Source organism: Zonotrichia albicollis, chromosome 2, assembly GCF_047830755.1.
Source record: "Zonotrichia albicollis isolate bZonAlb1 chromosome 2, bZonAlb1.hap1, whole genome shotgun sequence".
In the NCBI taxonomy this organism is placed as follows: domain Eukaryota; kingdom Metazoa; phylum Chordata; class Aves; order Passeriformes; family Passerellidae; genus Zonotrichia; species Zonotrichia albicollis.
In genome coordinates this window covers 43846419-43866526 of record NC_133820.1, presented here as the reverse complement: position 1 = coordinate 43866526, position 20108 = coordinate 43846419, and the positions used below count along the sequence as shown (strand labels likewise).

The window sequence follows — 20108 nt, the reverse complement described above, 5'->3', positions numbered from 1 at the left end:
AGACATCAACAAAAGCTATTTTTAAGCTTTTGAGAAGTATGGTCTGAATCAGACTGTTCAGGGAAAACACCACAGGAGCTTCTTACCATTATTTCAGCGATGAAATTCTTCTAAACTGTGGGATCCTGGTGCAGTTGGCTGGCTGAGATCTAGCACGTGCCCATCACCAATATGTAAAGCTTGTGCTCAGCACCTGGGCATTATCATGAGGGACCCAGCACACTGCTTGCCTTGGTGCGTCTCCTGGGTTACTGTAGGTGTTTGTTCTTCCTTCTTAGAAATATCGTGTGCTTCCTCATAACCAGACCTCTTATAATCAAACTGAAGTCTGTGTCCGGTAATGCGGGAGCACTGGTCACAATTCACATCATGCTTATCCACATGCTCCTCTTAAACCTTTGCTGACTTCCAAGACACCCTGAACAAGCTGTTTTAAGGACTGTGCTTAGAGGAAATCCTTCCCTTCCCTATGCCATGGGGGCTGAGGCCTCTGCAAGGGAGAGTAGCTCTGCAAAGGAGGGCAGCTCGAGGTGGTCCCTCAACCCCGTTCATCCCTCGCACAGAGCACACCCCAAAGAAACACTCTGCTCACCTCATGGGATGGGTGGTTACACCTGCACAATTTTCCCTGTAATTTCAGTTTTAGCCTTTAACACATTATCCTTGTGGCTATTCCCCCTCCTGTGGGCTCCCAGATGTGTCTGGCGTGGGGAGGGCAGCAGCGCCTCAGCTCTCAGGGCCAGGGCTGATGGCTGACATTTGTTTTGCTGGTTTGCTTCAAGCTCCACAACCCCCTGAGTCCATTCCGCAGGTAGTTTGGCCAGGAGCTGCTGTCAGCAGTGCTTGGAAGAATCAATGATAACCTTTTCCTTTACTAAGGAGTTGCCTACATGCCAGGGAGCAGAGGATGCTGAAAAACAAATGAAGCTGGGATTCTCCATGGGTCTCCCTGGCATTATTCGTGATATTTAAAAAAACAAACCAGTTGTCCTTTGGTTTTATTAGTCTTTCTATTCTGGCATTTAAACAGAAATTGGCATGGTCAGTATCTGCAGACACATCCTATGATGCTTCCAGGGATTTCTCTGAAGGTTAGGACACCCAGGGTGCTGCATCTGAAGTGCCTCAGTTCCTCTGAGCTGCTGAAAGGCATTTTGGAACACCCAGTAATGCCGCTGCACAGATCACGGAGAGAAGGGCACTTGGGTCCTGGAAGCATGTCTGGGCTGTAGGGTAGGAGCAAGGTTCCTCTGAGCCTCAAGACTGGCACCTTTTGGGGTCATCTTATGCTGTGATGCCATTTTGGTATTTAGTTCTCCTGGATTTCAGTATCGAACTGAAGAACTGAGCTGAGTCTATGCCTCTTTTGCAGGTATGCCTGAGCAGCTTCCCAGAGCACCCCATGGTGAAGTGTAGTGTCCCTCTGTGTCACCCTGTGCCTAGCAGTGGATTTTTGCTCTCACAGATGCAGCAGTGGCGTTCATGCTTGTTGTTGTCTTGCTTTCAGGCATGGAAGAAACGCTGGTTCGTCCTGCGCAGCGGTCGGATGAGTGGCGACCCCGATGTCCTGGAGTACTACAAAAATGACCACTCCAAGAAACCTTTGCGTGTCATCAACCTCAATTTCTGCGAGCAAGTGGACGCAGGCCTCACCTTCAACAAGAAGGAGCTGCAAGACAGCTACATCTTCGACATCAAGACGAGCGACAGGACCTTCTACCTGGTGGCTGAGACCGAGGACGACATGAACAAATGGGTCCGCAGCATCTGCCAGATCTGTGGCTTCAACCAGTCCGAGGAGAACACAGGTACCATGAGAGACAGGTCCATTGCTAAGAGCATCTTTTCTCCTGTCCTCCCAATGAGCCCCAGGCCTTTTTCAGATCAGACCTCTGGGAGGGGGGTGCAGCCTGCCAAGGGTGGGGGGGCTGAAGTGGGAAATGAAAGGATGTGTGGGAAACTTTCATGAGGCTTTCCTGCCTTTGACATCTAAAGAGCTATCTTGGCTATTGTGAGAGCCAGTCATTTTTACCCTCCGTAACTGTAGACCTTTCAGTCTCTTACAAGAAGCTAGTGGTGTTTGAGGACTTTTTTAGCTGCAGCCTTTGTCGTTATCCATCACCAAAATCCCCTTGAGAGTGGTGGGAACCAGCAGTGAAAATCCCCTTTGTTCAGATGTTTCAATCTCTTGATGGAGTAGGGGGAGAAGCTTTACTGGAACCATTTTCCTCTCCACTGCAGTTTTCTCTGCTGGCAGGCTCTCATGTGGAGGACAGACATACTCTCTGCACCTGCATCCCCATCTCTTTACTGGAACCCTCAGGGAAAGCACTGGGCAGGGGGAAGGAAAACTCCAGGTAGTTTATGCGCAGTGAGGGGACATGTTGTCTGAGTTGTGCTCCACAATCCAAACTCGACTGCACTTGGGCAAGCCTGTGCATTAAGCACTGGTGAGCTATTTCTGCTTTCCCAGCACCATGAAGGCACACATAAAACCTGAGTGATATGGAATGGGGAGGTGAGCGTGGCGTGCAGCTCTGTAGTCACCTGCCCATCCCATTATGTGTGGTAGCATCTCTGGGTACCATTGCTTCATCTCATCCTTGGTCCAGTCTCATCCAGGGGACTGCAGGCCTGTGCTCTGTCTGCATGAAACTCCCCATAACAACGTCCAGCTTGAATCTGTTTTGGTCCCTCGTGGAGCAGCTGCCATCCGCAGGAGTTGAAACCCTGCCAAGAGCTTGTCAGGCAGGACAGCAAACAAAGCACCGCAGCAGCGTGGATGCGATCTTCGCTGACTGACACATGAGGCAGGATGTCACCTTGGCAATGGGTGCACAAGTGGCAGAAAGGATCCTTGATAACGTCGCCAGCCGGGTCTTTCAGGGAAAGGTCAGGCTAAATAAATTACATACCGTTCCAATGTCAGCAGTGCGGCCCTCGAGGTTCAGCAAAATTGTTCAGGCCCCTTTTTTAAGAGCTGTTTCATTGCAGGATTTTCCATTTTGTGTACGTTCAGCTGGGGGAACTGTTTTTCTTCTCATTTAGTAAAATGAGCTTTCAGCCCAGCAGCAGCAGGATCGATACGGGACTTCAGTGAAATATAAATCTGGGCAGCAAAAGGAAAAACAATCTCCCACTTGCAAGTACATCTATCCCAAAGGGCACACAGGGATCATCAGGCTGCAGAGATCCAAGCACTATTCCCTGCAGGATCATGGAGTGACATCAGCAAAAGAGGAACAAAAATCCCTATTTGTAACAGAATCACAGCTCGTTAATGCTGTAGGGAAAGTACCCACTTGAAACAGTACCCAGCTGCCAAAGTTTGATTTTCTGAGTAAGCCAAGAAAAAGCCTGCAATGGCGAATGCAGCAGATGTGTCCAGATGCTGCAACAGAGAGGGAGTATGAATTATTCAGGGCTGGCGCTTCACTTCGGTCCTTGCTGAAGCAGTGACCCCATGCTCACCTTTCCTTCACCATCCCTGCTTAGTAATGGCAAATAAATTATCAATTTCCCAAAGTGGGTAATGTTCATTTGAAGAGTCCATGGCCTGAGGCTGGGTGAAGAAGTTGAGGGGTCATTGGAGCACGATGGGTATCGGAAGTCTTGTCCATTTTGGTGTATATAAGCTCATCATGGGGTGCATCCTTCGTGGGGTGTCAGCTGGAGGGAATAATGAAACAGTTGTAGCAATGTTTGTAATTCTGCTGTGCTGTGCTCCCTCCTCATCACCTTCTTGAAGTCAGGGGTGGATGGATGAGAGAGGAGCAAGAGTTTGTGTGAGATTAAGACAGTTCCTGGGTGGAAACAGAGCTTGGGACACTTGGCATTTTGTTCTTGGACCTTCCTCCCTTCATCCTCAAGCTTCTCTGTACCTTGTTGTGGCCTCTGCCTTGGAGAATGAATGAGTTGGTAATTGGATGAACCAAAAAAGGGGGAGGAAAAGGTAACCATCATGAGCAGGAATAGCGCCATGCTAATTGTAGCAATTAATTAACTAAATCTGCTTCTCCCAGCAGAGAGGCAGTGTGGTGGAACAAGATCGGGAGCTCCAGGGAAGCCACTGTGCACATTTTTCTGGTTGTACTTGTTTCTGGGTGTGTGACTGCTTTACACAGTCCCAAAAGCCTTGCTGGGTCTGGCCCCACAGCCAGGCTGTTCCCATCTGGGCTGTTCTCACATCCCAGCTAGGAGAACATTCCATCACCAGCAAACACATTGACTGCAGTTGCCATCATATGCTGAGTTACTGCCTTCTCAAAGGGACATCCCACATCAGCTGAGCCCCAGTCACCAGTCACTAGTTTGCTAGTGGTGGTGGAGGGCATTAGCTTTTGGGGCAGTTTGGGTAAAAGCCTGTTGCACCAGCTCCCCATGATGGTAGGGAAAAGGCAGGGTAAGAAAGCCTTCTAGCATGATTTAGTAAGCAAATGGGCAACCTGGAGTTGCAGTGAGGCAAACCCTCTGCACCAGTGGGGGACCTTGCTTAGGTGCTACCCACACTTCCAAAAGGCAAAACAATTAAAAGGCAAACAGATTTACACCCTTTGATGCTTCTTTCCGTTTGCAGCTCAATGGGAGAGTGTAAATTTTCTGTCACTTGGTTTTCGCATTAGTCCTTCATGTTCTGTCTAGACAGGGGGACTCTCAGGATTAAGGAGGCTGGACTTTAGGGCGGTTTAATGTCATGCTATGGCTCACTGCTGGTTTGCTGATCTCCAGCTGCATTATACATCTGGTTCAGCGGAAGGAAGCTCGTTTCAGCCTCGGGGGCCTGGATGTCAGTGAAGCAGAGGGTCCTGCCGGCTGTCCCAAGGAGCAGCTGCTCAGCAAAGCTGCCCCGGTGGCTTTGTTCCCTGCCCCGACCTAAAATAATTGCAGAGCAGCACGATTGCATCTGCCAGGAGAAGGGAAATTAAATTGATTCTGAAGTGTTTACCCAGACTGTGGCAAAGCTCTTTGTTTCTGTTAACACCTATTTACTTTGAGAGCTAATTATGATTTTTGAGCAAGCAGAGCCTCACAGGATCCTGGCTCCTCTGCATGTCTGAGGAAGCCAGCCATGCTCAAGGAAAGTAGATTTGCTCCTGTGTCAGTGCTGCCTTTACACTGCAGTTTGCACTGCTGCCACCTTGAGTGTCCCAAGTACAGTGGGGGGAGACCAGCCAGGGACCCTGGGCCACAGGCTACATGAGAAAGGCCAGCACGTGGGTATTTCAAACCATCAGCATTTTCCCTGCCCTAGTGGGCAGGCAGCCAGGGCTCAGCTGTGAACTGGATTTTCTCATATGCTTTGTTTGTTGAAGTTAAAAAAATACCAAATCCCACTAAACATATCTCATGTGCCATTAACCCTTTCTGAAGCTGATGCTTCAGCCGAAACCCCTCCTTGTCCCATCCCCAGCAGGACAGAGGTGCAGCTACAGCAGCCTGTAGTTTAATTTCTCAGGAACCAGCGTGTGCCCCTGCAGTGAGCATGTCCCTGCAGGGGCCCTGTGCGAGGTTTAGTTATTTTGGAGTCAATAACTTTATTAACTTTGTGTCAATTTACTGTGCCACCCTCAGTGGCACCCTGGAGCTCCTGTTCTACCTTCTCCATGGAAAAGGGCTCTTTCAGGGGCTTGGATTTGTGGGTGCAGACCAGACATGGATGGGAGTTTAAAAGCTTATTCATGCACATCATTATTGCCCCTGTGCTAGAGGTTTAACTCAGACATGAAACCAAAGAAGGGAATATTTGTGTGTAAGTAAATGTCCTTGTTTTGATCCGAAAGCTCCCTCCACTTGGAGAGGGTGAGGAAGGCGTGGGAAAAGGATAGGATGGCACTGGGCTCCTGCCCTGATGGGTTGTGTCTGGCAGCAGTAGCCTCTCCCACCCAGTCCAGGCATGTTATCTTCTTTTTTTTTTTTTTTTTTTTTGGTCCATCTGGGATTTAATTTCTTTTATTCATTTCTCTACTTTGCTCCAGGGCAGTTCTGGGTTCTGGCTGAGTCCCCACTCCATCTCCAAGGCGTGGTGTTGATATTTTACATCATGACAGGGAGCAATCCCAGCAATATCTCGCTGAACATAGGTCAGGGCTGAGAATTAAAATTTAATGGAGATGCGTCTCTCCTTCCTCCTTCAATTCAGACATGCTCATTCTAGCAGTTTAGTGGATCAGCCTCTGGATACCACTCACTTTCTGCTCACACTGGTGAGATCTGCACCCCACCTACCTGGGTGTCTTTGGCTTGGTTCTGCCCCAGACCCTGCACCAGTTGCCCCATTCCAGCCCATGAGAGCAAATTTATTGCTCTCACTTGACTTGCTTGGGCTGGGGGTCCCACATGGGCCACAGGCTGGTTGCCCCCAGCCTGCTGCCTGCAAGTCTGTGTTGTGAGCCCATCTGGCTGCTCTGGCACGCTCCTCGCTTCTCTCCCAAAAGCATGTTTGTCCTAGAAACAGGCCAGTGATACCTCCAGCCCCACTGATTGCTTGCAGCCAGGTTTGCCTGGGTGTTTGCCCAACAAAGGGAGCTCAAGATGGACCAGAGAAGGAAACAACAGAGACAGCCCTGAAGACTTGCTGGGAGGACAGGAGCTGCCCAAAACTCAGTGAAGAGGCTGTGGGCTGCAAGACTAGAGTAAAACCATGTTTGAACATTGTGTGCCACCCCCCTCTCCCAAGCCAGCAGTGTTCCCTATCCCTGCATGCAGGAGCAGGTCACCAGGGAGCACGTGCAAGGTGACAGTTCCTGCATTCCTGCCACCACTCCTGTCCCATGGCCAGGAAGAACCAAAGCAGAGGGGAAATGCACAAGACCAGATTCTTCCTTGCTATAGTGCCTAGCACATGCCTCCTTCCTTCCCTGCTTGTGCCATGGAGGAGTTACAAGTCCAGAGCCCAGCCAGGGACTGTGCAGAGGCTGAGGAATGTGGAATAAGAAATGGGCACAAGGAGGGATGTGTGGGGGTGTCCTTGTGTCTCTGACAGCACCCAGGCCCTGCTGTGTGTTGTTTTGGGATCTGCAGGCAGCACTGCCACCTAAGGGCAAGGGAGCAGGCAGCCCCTTGTGGAGCCTTGTGCCCTCATGACTTCCTAGAATTATAGAATGCTCTGGGTGTGAGGTGACCTTAAAGATCATCCAGTTCCAACCCCTCACCATGGGCAGGAATACTTTCCACCAGACCAGCTTGCTGTAAGCCCCATCCAGCCTGGCCTGGAACACTTCCAGGGATGGGGCAGCCACCGCTTCTCTGTGCAACCTGTGCCAGTGCCTCACCTCCCTCACAGGAAAGAATTTCTTCCTAATATATAATTTAAACTGCCCCCTGTCAGTTTAAATTTATTCCCCCTTACACCACTTGACATTTTACCTTCTGATGCCATAAGTCTTGACTGCACCTTTAAGCCCTGGTATGAGTTGTACTTGGCTGTCAGCTCCCATGGAGGCCAGTCTGTCCCTTCAGACATTACAACAAGAATATGTTTGAGTTGAGCTTGACCATGGGATGGACAGGGCATATCTGGTTGGATTCTCTCCAGATATTTCACCTTCCTATGTTTGTTCACCTACCCAAAGACCTAATATCCCCTGCCCCATTTGGAGATAGCTTGTGTTGGGACAGGAATGTGCAGCCTTGAGCCCTGTACTCTGGCCTGCTGTCCCACCATACCTACAGATGCAGCCTTTTCCTCAGTGCTCCCATCAATACTTTCAGCACTCAGTGTCAAGGAGTTCCTTCTTTTAAAACACCTCTGTCACATCTAGATCCACTGGTTGCACACCTCAAGAGCATTTAGATCAGACCCCCCTCATACTTTTCTTCCATGTTCTGAGTGTTCCTAACAAGGGGAACAGCTGTGGCTGCAGATATTCTCTGGAGGCCAAATGCAGATGTCATATCTCAGCCCCAGGTTTGACCCAGCCTTGCTGGAATAGGTGGAGGGGACCTGGTGGCCCAAACTCACTTTGCACCAGGCTCATGGTTAAACTTCAGGTGCATACAAGCATCTTCTTGCCAAAGTCACAGTTCATTCCTTAGCCTTCCTGCCACTTTAAATTTGTTCCAAACTTCCCTGACCCTGGTTTTCCTGCTCCACAAACAGCAAGTTATTTTAAGATCTGACACTGTTCAGCTTTTATTTCTGTGTAAACAATACCGGAGATGGAGTGGTATTGGCACAAAGGAGCAGCTTGAGAGCAGTTAACTGCCTGCTGTCTTTTTCCCCCTTTTTTCCCTCCTTCCCTCTGGAGATAAGCTAGTTGTGGTACTGATGAGTCTGCTGAAGAGCAGAGTGCCAATAATGACCTGGAATTTGCTTCCTAGAGGACAGAAACAGAGGGAGATCCTTGCTGATCTCTACCAGCTGGTCAGGGTGTCCTTGCTGTGATTCCCCTGGCAGTTTGGAGAGGGAACTGATGCCACTAAGAGTGAGACTTTTTGGGTGGCTGTAGTCTGTCCACTTCTTGGGAGAAAATGAAAAAATATGTCTAGAATATGTCTAATCATTTGCACTCTGAAAGTGGTCATTTCTTTCCCTTGGTTCTCCAAGGAAGTAGGACTGATGAGCTCAGGTGTCCACTTTCTACTAAAACTCATCCCGCCTGTGTCAGGATTGCTATCAAGGCCTTTGCTATCAAGCTGGATCATCAATGATTTCATTTTCATAATTTCATTTACACCAGACAACGAGCAACCCCTGCTATTCTTCCATACCTTATTCCTCTTCCTGTACTCTGCTCTTCAGCATGCTGCCTTCCCAGGAACATTGCAGGACCAGAGTCAGCACTGCACTGCTGGGATGGTCACTGTCCTTGATACCAAGAGAAAGTTTCCTGCCCACAGGAAAGAAAAGGTGCCAAGAAAAGGACTGAGGAAAGGATGCAGAAGGTTTTAGCAAGGGAAAGGGTCTTAAGGTATCTACCTAATTAAAAAACCAAGCCTCTGGCTTCAGGGCATCTGATGTAATCAAATCTCTGACATTTGCAATGCTCGGACCAAGGCTTTCTTCACGGTTTGGGTTTTGGAAATTTAGGAATGTTTAGCATTTTCTTCTGTAGGTGTTTTTATTGTGACTGTGGACATTTTGAAGAGGCAGAACTGAAAAAAATCCAGAAGATATGGGAGCCTTGTGTTTGCAAACCCAAAACTCTGCCATCCCAGAGAGTTCATTGGAAGATAAGTATTTGTTGAGCCTCCTTTGACCATACCCAGCACTGATGGGAACTGGCATAGGATGCAGCTGTTTGTGGGAGCACAAGGTTTATAGGCAAAAAATGCTCTTATCTTGCTGCAAATAATAAAACCATCAACCAGCAATAAAAAAAATTTATGCTCAGCTTTCAAAAAGGACCAACAGTCAAAATACTCCAGCTCCTCTTGACTGTTTCCCAGCTGGCGCCCAGCTCAAGGGTATCCAACTGGCCTCTTCTGAAGATAAACACAGAGCTGGAGGATTGGGGCCTTTGGGGAAAATCCTGCCCTTTCCTGGCCAAAGTCCCACTGGTTTAGCTGAGCTGAGGCTGGGGTTTTGGTGGGAGAGAAGAAAGAAATGTGAAGTTCAAGAGGTTTGAGGCTTTTTTTAGTGCTAAAAGCATTGCCCAGCCTTTCCAGCACAGGTTTCCTAGCAGAGATTGACAAGCTGAGTTCACATCTCAGCCCTGGGCAGGGCTGTCTCGTGGCCTGGTACCCAGAATCAGAAACCCATTTAACATAATTATTTGTTTTGCAATTGGCTTATATGGCTATGAGCCCTGTCAGATGAGCTCTGTTAGTTTAATGGGCACAGAGGAATTTTTTGGGTGACTTACTGACCGTGGAAAAATGAGCGCGGCAGACGGTATCAGCAGTGCATCAAAAAACAAAACCATGCAGAGCCCTTGGAAACAAAAACAGCTGATGGACTTGGAGTGACACTGTCTGAGCAGAACTGAGGGAGACAGGGAGGGAGAGAGGCATTTTTGGGTGTCAGCCAGTTAAGAGGAAACTCACAGCCACATTTGCCTGCATTTATATTTCCCAGAGGGGTCTTGGGACTCTTGTAGCCCCTCTGCCCCGGTCATGCACTTTGGGATTCATGGAGCTGCCATGAATCTGTCTGCAGAGTTTCTCAGGCATCAGGGCAGGACACAGATCCATGGGTGATGCCCAATATGTAGGAACCAGGCTGGCAAATGCAATGGACAGAGAACCCCAAAATGCAAGTGCAAGCAGGCTGGACAAGGGGAAAAAAAATCACTTTTTCAAAGGATAATTTTCTGGCAGTTTTTCATAATGTGGCACTTTTTTCCCCCTATGTAAATGTATTTCCCCGTTTCTTCCCTCCATACATATCTCATTGTTCCCTCCAAAGCTTTGAGAGGAACATGATTTTTATATGTCCTGCACACTGCTTTGTAAAACCTGATAAAAGCCAGGACAGATTTAGACTCTCATTTCCCAAACCCCAATGCCTGTTTGTTTGCTGGTCTGTATTGCTTTGTATTTCCAATTAAAACCAAGCCTGGGCAAAGGGAAAGCTTCCTAAAGCCTTTAAAGCCTCCAAGTGAAGGCACATGGAGCAGGAAGGAGACATGAAGCTGTCGATTCCTGTGAACTTTCCATGACACTGCTCAGGGTTTGTTTCCAGACTGATTCTTATTTATGAATGCAGTAGCATTTATTACTGATTTTATCTGTAAAGATAGCATTTCTTCCCTAGACAGTTTCTATGCCTCAGTTATAATTACTGCCTGCTCCTCAAACATACTTTTGATTTGCTTATTGTGGTACAATACCAGAGCTGTAATAGTGGCAATTACTTTGGGCTGTGGGGCTTACACCTGATCTAGGGATGCCCTTCTTCCATGTCCCAGCTCCCTCCAGGAAGGCTGAGAGCATCTCTAAGGGTCCATCACAGAGTAGATGTGGCCAAGAAACATGCCTTCTGCTGTGCCAGGTGCTGCACAAGCACTGAGCAGACAGGCAGCCTCAGCTTGAAAGGATTCATCACCAGGGCACAGGACAGATGTGTTTGGTGCATCTTTTATCCTGACTGTAGCCATTTGCTGCCAGAGGCACATCAGGAATGGTATCTGTTCCCTCCAAGCTGGGAATGGTCTTTAAAAGGACACTTGGCCACAGCTCCTGAAAAATGTGCTTAAAAATAAGACTGTCCAGGAAAATTAGATATTCTATATCTCTTCTGTTCCCCACTTGCCCACAGTAAGCTGCTTCTCTGTGGAATTCAGGCACAGAAGGGAGTTACAGTTTCCATAAGATATCCAAGGACCATCTTTGCCATTTTTCCATGCTTACAATCACTTTAAGCCACAGAGGATGAAGCAAGTACTTAAAGTTGTGTGAAGAAAGAAGTCCAACCCTCCAAGAAAGCCAACAAAACCCACCAACCTGAGTCTTCACCCTTGGAGATACTCAAAACCTGTCTGAACACAGTCCTGACCTGCTGTAGCTGCCCCTGCATCCCTCTGAGTAAAAAACCTTTTCCTATTATCCAACCTAAACCTTATATCAAACACTTACTGGGCATGTAGCTTCTTTTCATACTTAATTGTCACGTACTGAGCAATGTGACTGCTTTGCACCTTTGATTGATTGCCACCCTTTATATCTGTTTATTAAAATGGAAAACAACATTTCACCTCAAAAATTTCATCATGTGCTCTCTCAGTTCCACATGACCTAATCCCATCCTGGCCAGCACAGCTGCTTGTGCCAAGTTTTGGTGTGATTACCTCCCATCATTCCACTGCCAAACCATCCCTGTGCTTGTGCGCCTTTGCTTTTGGAAGTAAGCTGGAGTGGAGTGACTCATTGCAATTGCTGCTTTTTTTTTTTTTTTCCCATAACTGACAATGAATCCTCTTTTTGAAGTGTTGGGCAGGTGTCTGGGCACTCACAAATACTTCATCACCTGTAAAAGTGTTGTGAATGGCTGTTGGGCTGCCTGTGGCTCCATCCTCACCTTCATCTCATGGCTGCCCACCTGCCCTGCCAAGCACCACCTTGTTTGACATTGCTGTGTGTGTAAACCCTCCCCTCAAGCCCCTGTGTGCTCTGCACAGACTGAACCTTGATGGAAAGCCTTTACGATGATAATTATTTTTGCTGGCTTGCCATGATGGTTCATATTGCTCTCCAGTGAGTCATGATGAAGTCTTTCAAACACCTGTCTGAAATCCATAAATTCTGTGATGAATCTTTCTGCTACTTGATGGTTGCTTTGATGATTAGCGTTAGGGTCAAAACCTGGTCAACTGCAGAGGGGAGCATATGTGGCCCGAAGTTTAGAGTCCGACTAGCTGAGGGCGAAAGGCCGACACCCCTCTGCAATTCCTGGCCAGCACCCTTCGGCGTCTGATGGCCTCGGGCTGTGCTGGCTGCGGACTGGCTTACACCGCTGGTATAGGAGAGGAACGGAGCTGACCATTTCCCGGGGGTTAAACATCGGTTTATTGAAGGTGATGCGGGATCCAAACACCGGGAAACCAACCGGGCAAAAGTTTTTTCATAGGGGGTGAAAACAGGATTATAAAGGAGGGGGGTGGGTACAGGCGGAGCCAATCGGGAAAGGTGAGGGGATGAACTTCACAGAACTGACACTCCATGGAGACCAATAATCAAAAGGTAAAGGAGGTGTCCTGGGACCCCAGCCAACCACCATCTCCAGAGAGGAGAAGGTTCTCGAAACCTGGGAGGAGAAAGGGAGTGATTGACTGGACAGGGAGGAAACAACTTTCACTTATAAGGGAAACCAGGGGAGGAGCAATTACATATCGGCAACTATGAATAGCGGTTACTATACCAACTTAGCTGACAGGCTAGCAGTGGCGGGAAAAACTGGGGGAACGAAACCATTTTACACATAATAGGGGAGAACAATACATAAATTGGGGGAATAACACAAGAAACTTAACAACACACTACCACAGTCAACACATGGTCTTCCAGCTGAAAACAAAAAGGGAGCTTATTAAAAAAAAGGGAGAGTGGCTTTTTACATGGGCAGATAGGGGTAGGACAAGGGAAACAGTTTTAAAGGGGAGAGAGTTAGGCTACATGTTATGAGGAAATTCTTTACTTGAGGATGGTAAAGCACTGGCACAGGTTCCTCAGAGAAGCTGTGGATGCCCACAGTGTTTAAGGCCAGGTTGGATGGGACTCTGAGCAACCTGGTCTAGTGGAAGGTGTCGCTGCCCATGGTGTGGAGTTAGAATTATGTGATCTTTAAGATCCCTTCCAATCCAAGGCATTCTATGATGCTATGAAAATGCTGCTTTCATCTTTGAATAAAACTCCTCATAGAGCAGAAGACTGTTTTTCCCCAGAAAGCACTATGATGTCTCTTAAGTCTTTACTTTTATTTTTTTACTTTTTTTTTTAAGTATCTCAATCCCAGTTTATTGACTCTTGTGGCTTTTCCTCATCCCTGTGATTCTAAGAAAAGGAGGTGGATTTGTGATGTTCATTTGAAGCTCATTCATGCTTTTACAGCTTTATTACAGTTTTTAAATACTGTTAGATCTCCTCTTTGGCATCACCATAAGCCCTTCTGAGCACCTGAGATCCTGTTGTTTTTTCTGTTATGCTCCAGAAACTCACTTCCACTGTTTCTTCTACCTCTAAGAAGAACTCAAGAGTACAGGCTCAGAAATGCTTTGAGTTTCTTTGGCACAGTGTTGGAAGGACCACCCTGTCCTCTGCCCTCCAGTAACATTTTTATGGAGATAAATCCATGCTGTCCAAATCCTGGGCAAACAGAGCTTTGTGTACTAAAAGATCCACTCTCATCTCAGTGATGAGAAGACATGCTACTGGTCTGGTGTCTTGTGGCCCCATCTGAAGGGAAGGCCAACCCTGTGTTCATAGAGCAGTGTTATGCAGTGGTTTGTTTTCCAGATAAAGTGACTCAAAGAATTAGTACTGCCATGACTCCAAGAATGCCCTCCATCATATTAGATAAGTTAAAATATTTGCTTTAATAATGTTTATGAGTGATGAGGTGATGCACAAATGGGTTTTCCCTGTGGGTGCATTGCTGCATGAGTGGTCCCTGTGATGTTCTCGGATGTCTCCAGAGCAGTTGGAGTTGGGAGGTTGCAGCAGACTGGCTTCTAGTCTGGTCCCACCAATCCCTGCATTCCCGTGGTTGTAGCCAAAAGCCATTATATCTTGGCTTATTCTTCTCAGAATCTCTGGAGAAAAATGAGTCTAATGTACTGTCTATTTGTCACCCTTCCACTTTTCATCCTGTAGATGAAGAATGAAGATGGATCTCACCCAGATCTATCTCAGCAGCCAAATACACTAAGTTCAGACATGTGTCACATCAGTAATTAAAATCAAAAATTAAATAAATCCCATTCCTGTGAGGAAGAAGGAATGCTCCAAAGTTGCCTGTATAGAGTCAGAGCAATCTGGGGAAATGCTGTTCTTGCAGCAAGTGAAGCAGGTGACAAGCCCAAAACAAACTCCCTTTCAAAGGCAGTGAAAATTCAGCATCTTCGTTTTCACTCCCTCTGGTATTCAATTTCATACTTTTTCGGTGTCAATTTTGATTCACACCTTTTCACACTGAATTTGAATGAATTTCAGGAAAAAACAAGATTGCACTTTCACATCTAAAAAGCACATCATGATGATTTTCAGTTGAAGAGGGGCAATCTGCCCCCAAAAATGATCCGCTCTGATGAGAATGAATTGAAATACCTTGACCTTCTCCCCTTTTACTTAAAATTCACTTTTATTCTCTGAAGGTTTCTTGTAATTTCTGGCTTCAAATGATCTCTTGGCAAGCTCCTATTTTGATTAAATGGCATTTTCCAGCTGGAGGATGTCTGAAGATTTTCAGCTGGCCCTAAGCCAAGCATGAAGCACCGGGCAAGGCACTGGGCAGGAAGATGTGAATTTTGCTCTGGATGCTGGTTCCAGCTGTGGTGGGTGCACGGATGGGTGAGCTGCAGGGGGGGTAATGTCATCTGGTGCTTCTGGCTTCTAAGAATGAGTCTATCACACTGTGAGCTGGTTTGAGCAAGGAAGAGGAGATGAGGAAATGCTGAGTAAGGCCATGGGATGGTTCCCAACCCATGAACAAGAATCAGAGTAGGGATGGTTTGCTCTGGTCTTTGGATGCCAGTGGATATTTTGTACCTGAGTCAGGCAATGAATGCCAAAATCCAAAACTGTAACCGTGAAGGAGATTGTGATAAATCTGCCTTACCTGAGTCTCTGGAGGACCAAGCTATACATTACGCTCCATTGCTCCACTAAACGCAGCTCTGCTGCTGCTGTGTGTTAAAAATACCCACAAAACCAGCCCCTGCTTTAGTGCACAGGGTTCAAACAGCAACATCCATGCTGGGAGTTTGCTCTGCTTCTCGGTGCAGAAATATCCGGCGGGGAGAGACTTGCTTGTGCATGACCAGATGTGACGGGGAGATGGAGGGTGTCCAGCTGGAAACACTCATCCACAGGGAAAAGAAAAACAAGAACTTAAGATGGCGTTGAACTGATAGTGACCAAAGTCTATCAGGATGTTAAGCCCAGTGGGATTGAGGACTCCAGTCCAGTCTGCATCTCCTTTTGCCGCCCTCAGCTCTTTATTGGGGTGGTCCCACAGGAGCACAAGCCATGGTGGATGGGGAATTTGGGGACAGGGACACTACTGAAACTGACCCTAACACAAAATCACTTGTGGGAGGAGCTGCCAGCCCTGCGTTTCTGAGTGCAAATACCGCTCCAAAGTATTGCACTGCTTTCAGCCCACGCCAGTTCTTGCCTTTGGCACAAGCTGTGCTCCCCAGTCCCTGCCAAACCAGTACAGATGTTTTAACACCCACCAGAATCCAGATAATTACAAGCAGAATCGAAAGACTGGTCAGAGTTGTTTTCTTTTAATTGCCTGAACTCTCAGCCATTCTCAAGCGAGATGCTTCCCACTTTCTGACATGGTTTTCAAAGACATTTTTGTGGGACACGTTGCTAATACTCATTTTATGATTAGGGGAATGTCTAGAAGCTCCAGCCAGGATGAGGATCACACCATGCCTGCTGATGTAATGGTTACCACAGAGTGAAACAAGTGCAGGAAAGATGAGTACAGCATCTGGGAAAACACTTTCTTGGGAAATTAGAGCTAATTTCTAACCAGCAGCCTTTCAGCCATGGCATTGCAAAGCTCAGCTCATTCTCAAATGGGTTTGGGTAGTGTTTTCAATGGAACAGAACCATGTGATCAGCTGGTGGGCGCAGGTCAGAGGATGCTGCAAGTCCTTTACATCCTAGATCCTCATGGGAGACAGTGCTTACCATGGAGAAACTGTGAGCAGCTGAGATAAAGGAAGCAGCAGCATTTCCTGTTGTAACAGAGGGAAGCCAATAACAAACACTTTCTTCCTGGTCTGTGCTTGTACAACAGGAGTGTGGCCCGTTGTGATGGTGTTCACAGGGATTTTCAGATTGGGCAAGAGACAAGGATCTGACTCCATGTTTCAGAAGGCTTGATTTATTATTTTATTATATATATTACATTAAAACTATACTAAAAGAATAGAAGAAAAGGTTTTATCAGAAGGCTGGCTAAGGATAGAATAGCAAAGAATGATAACAAAAGCTTCTGTCTCTGACAGAAAGTCCAAGCCAGCTGACTGTGATTGGCCATTAACTAGAAACAACTCTATGAGACCAATCACAGATCCACCTGTTGCATTCCACAGCAGCACATAAACATTGTTTACATTTTGTTCTTGAGGCCTCTCAGCTTCTCAGGAGGAAAAATTCTAAGGAAAGGATTTTTCATAAAAGATGTCTGCGACAGCCCGTGATGAGAAGCTTGGTTCTCTCAGACCAGTTACAAACAGCCAGGTTTGAGTTTAACAGACAAGAACTGATTCAGGATCCATGAAAATACTTGTCACGTGTCTGCCCTGAGGCCACTCAGAAAGAATCCGCAGGGAGAAGGACCAAGAAAAGCTTCTCAGGGTTCCTTCTACATGAGCCCACATCATGTCTTCTCATCTTTTTTCCATCAGGATGATTTGAGGTCCTCCTGGACGTGCAGGTGAATTTTGTCCTTGCATTTGTCATCACCTGACTGTTTGGGAAGGAGCTGAGCAGCACAAGCCCACCAACCCTGGTGGGATCAGGCTGTTTTCATGGCTCTCCCCGCAATCCCTGATGCAAAATTCCTTGTCCGTCATGCTCAGACATGAAAATTTCCATCCGACATTATTCCAGTTCATTTCTGGTTGCTGTGGAGACCAATTTAAATGAAACTCTAGTATTTTGAAAGAGAATATGAGTCTAAGTCATTTGCCATGCAAGGTCCCATGCTAATAGCATTAGCATATTATTTGATTATGGCGATGTGTAGGGAATAAATTCCAAGTCCTTTTGCCATCATTGCATCTTAAAAGAAGGGAAAGAGAAAAACCTCTGGGCTTTAACTGATACTGAAGACCTTTACTGCATGTGAACTCCTGATTTCTGAATGCATAAAGCTTTGGGGGTCACAGGCATTTTTAACCTCATGGCAATGTGAATAGCTTGCTGGAAAGGACCTTTTCTTTCTCTGCTTCCACTGAGCACTGTTAATAGACAGTCTAATGGGCAGGACTCGCGATTTTAATGATGGGCAGAAAAATCCAGGATGGCTTTTTGAGTTGTCTGCATTTTTCCTGGAGTGCTGGTATTGCAGAACACATCAAGAGAGTGTCTGGGCAAGGTGCAATCCTCCCATTGCTTATACAGATTTTTGCTTCTTGCATTTTACTCTCTAATATCTTAAGAATGGCTTGGGATTTCTTCAGATGATCCCAGTATGTGGGCAGGGTATGCCCATGCCCCTAAATAAAAAAAAAACAAGAATAAGAAAACAAATGAAGAAACAAAAACTACATGGAAATCCATTGCAGATAGGCTTGTTTTGGGAGAAAAGGCTTCAGAGATAAAAAAAAAAAAAGCTTACTTCCAGCAAGGGAAAAAACCAAACAAGTTTCATTCTCCACCCCAACGAGCATGTTTTCTGGAGCTGGACTAATTCTTGCTTGCGTTGACTTCTGGGCTGCTTTGTGGCTGCTTCAGGGACACAATGTTGTGTCCATGAGGGTTGATGACTGTCTCCTGTCTGGATTTTTGCAGGGCTGGGCATGATGGGCTCACCTGAAGCTGTGTGAGAAATGTGGAGCTCTACTGCAGCCACCTGTCCTCATCTTCACCCCATACCCCTGCACTGCAGCTCCCACCTCCCTTTCCTTTTAACTCATCAGCTAAAACACCAACCACAGAGCAAAAATAACATTAATCTTATATAGAGGAGAGAAAAACATAGTCAAACTCCTGCAGTTAGGTTGTATGCATGAGTGCAAATGTACCCTTGAAGAAGGGGACTCTGAGAGGTGAAATTTGGGGTGCTCTTTTTTTTCCCCAGGCCTTGCCTTGCTGAGCAATGGTAGAGCAGACCCATAACAGTGTTGCTGTTTTATTGACTCCCTGACAAACTGGGAGTTGTAATGTTTCTTCCCCCAAGGTAAGGTGAGATCGAAATAAATTACTTCTGTAAAGAGCTGGGAATGGCAGTTCTTCTATAATACAAAGTGCAAATATTTGGGCCTCTTGTGCTCTGCCTTGAATAGAAATGGTCCTAAATCATGCATAAGTAAAATGGGTTCACATTTTCTTCTAGTGAAAGTTTTTCTCTGCTCTGCTGGAACATTAAAGACCTCCACTCCCACTGTCTATAAAAAGGGCTATAAAATTTAAAGCGGGCTGTTAAGAAGCCCTGTCAGGGATTAGACCAGGATTCATTCTTTCTGCTCCATCCCTGCTAAGTGAGGCATGCACTCATGTTTGCTCAGGCAAGGAGAGGTTCCCACATACTGCTTGCAGTGAATGATAAGAGGACGAGGAAAAATTTGTTCAGGACCTAAAAGTAAGTTTTTCCTGGGCTAGTGGAAGCCAGTGGTTCATCAGCTTCTGGACTTTTTGATGACGTGTTGGACTGCAGTGCTTGGGTGAGACTGCTCTAGTGTGATTTCCAAGGGAAAACTGGGTTAGGAGGTGCCAAATTCATTAGTCATCATCATCATAAATAGTAATAACCAGTTTTAATAACCAATAATAATATCCAGTGCAATCCTCCCAAACAGGATGCCAGAGCTTCATGTCACACCGTAAGAGAGCTGGTTTGATCCTGGGCCATCACGAGCCTGCCTCTGGGGGAAAAACCCTTTTCTCATACAAATGTGTCATCTCTTTCTATACCTCTTTGTTTTCAGCAGCTTCAACCCTGTCCTGCAGCACTGGCCTCCACAGGCTACTTGTAGCTCCAGACAGACTTGCTAAGGATGTCCCTGGCATCTGTCAGAATTCACATGTGCCACCCACAGACAGAAAGCAGCTAATTCTACACATCCCCATTGCCTTGGTTTTGCCACCTTATATACTTACCCTGACAAAGGCAAAAATGCCCCACCCTGAGACCACTTTGTGTTTTTTATAGTTACACCACATCATCTTTTCCCTTTTCCTCTGTTCCAGCCTTTTCTTTGTACCATTTAATCAGATGGGTTTGGCATCCCCTCAACAGATTGGTTTTGTAATATCAGAAACGATGATCCATGAAGCAGAGCAAGATGAGGTGAGTTCCATGCAGCAAACAAGGCCCAGCCCAGCCCATGCTGCCACCCTGGGACTGTCCTTCATCCCTAGCTGTGGGTCACCGTCCCACTCCAGGACTCTCAGATGAGAGTGTCCCACGTGGGATGCTCAAAGGCACACATAAACCGTGTTTGTGAGCCTCCACCTTCATCTGCTTTTATCTCAAAGCACTGAAGCCCTTATAACAAAATTAAATAGGTGCACACCAGGAGTCCCAGTCTGGCCAAATGTTAGACTTCCAAGTATTGACATGAGTGTTGCGCTCCACCATCAAGTGGCAGATTTGCTCTTCAGGTGGTAACTGCTATGTCCAGGACATGTTGACATGAAACAGAGATGGGTTGCTGTCACCAGGAGGTATTTCCCAGGGCAGGGATGGGATTTGGGGCACAGCCTCATCTTGCAGAAGCAAACCTGTATTCTACAGGGGGAAGCATTGCATTGTTTCAGTTTCAGTCTCT

At 46.7% G+C, this 20108-nt stretch overlaps 1 protein-coding gene across 5 annotated transcripts in view; it reads left to right on the top strand.

Moving 5' to 3' along the window:
* The window catches only part of GAB2 (GRB2 associated binding protein 2), a 94132-nt gene that overhangs the window by 51213 nt on the left and 22811 nt on the right, over positions 1-20108 (top strand). For all 5 annotated transcript variants that reach the window (XM_014266172.3, XM_074535013.1, XM_074535011.1 and 2 more), the window contains one exon: positions 1508-1808. In XM_014266172.3, the coding sequence (XP_014121647.2) occupies positions 1508-1808 (301 nt within the window). The remainder of the gene's footprint in view (positions 1-1507; positions 1809-20108) is intronic.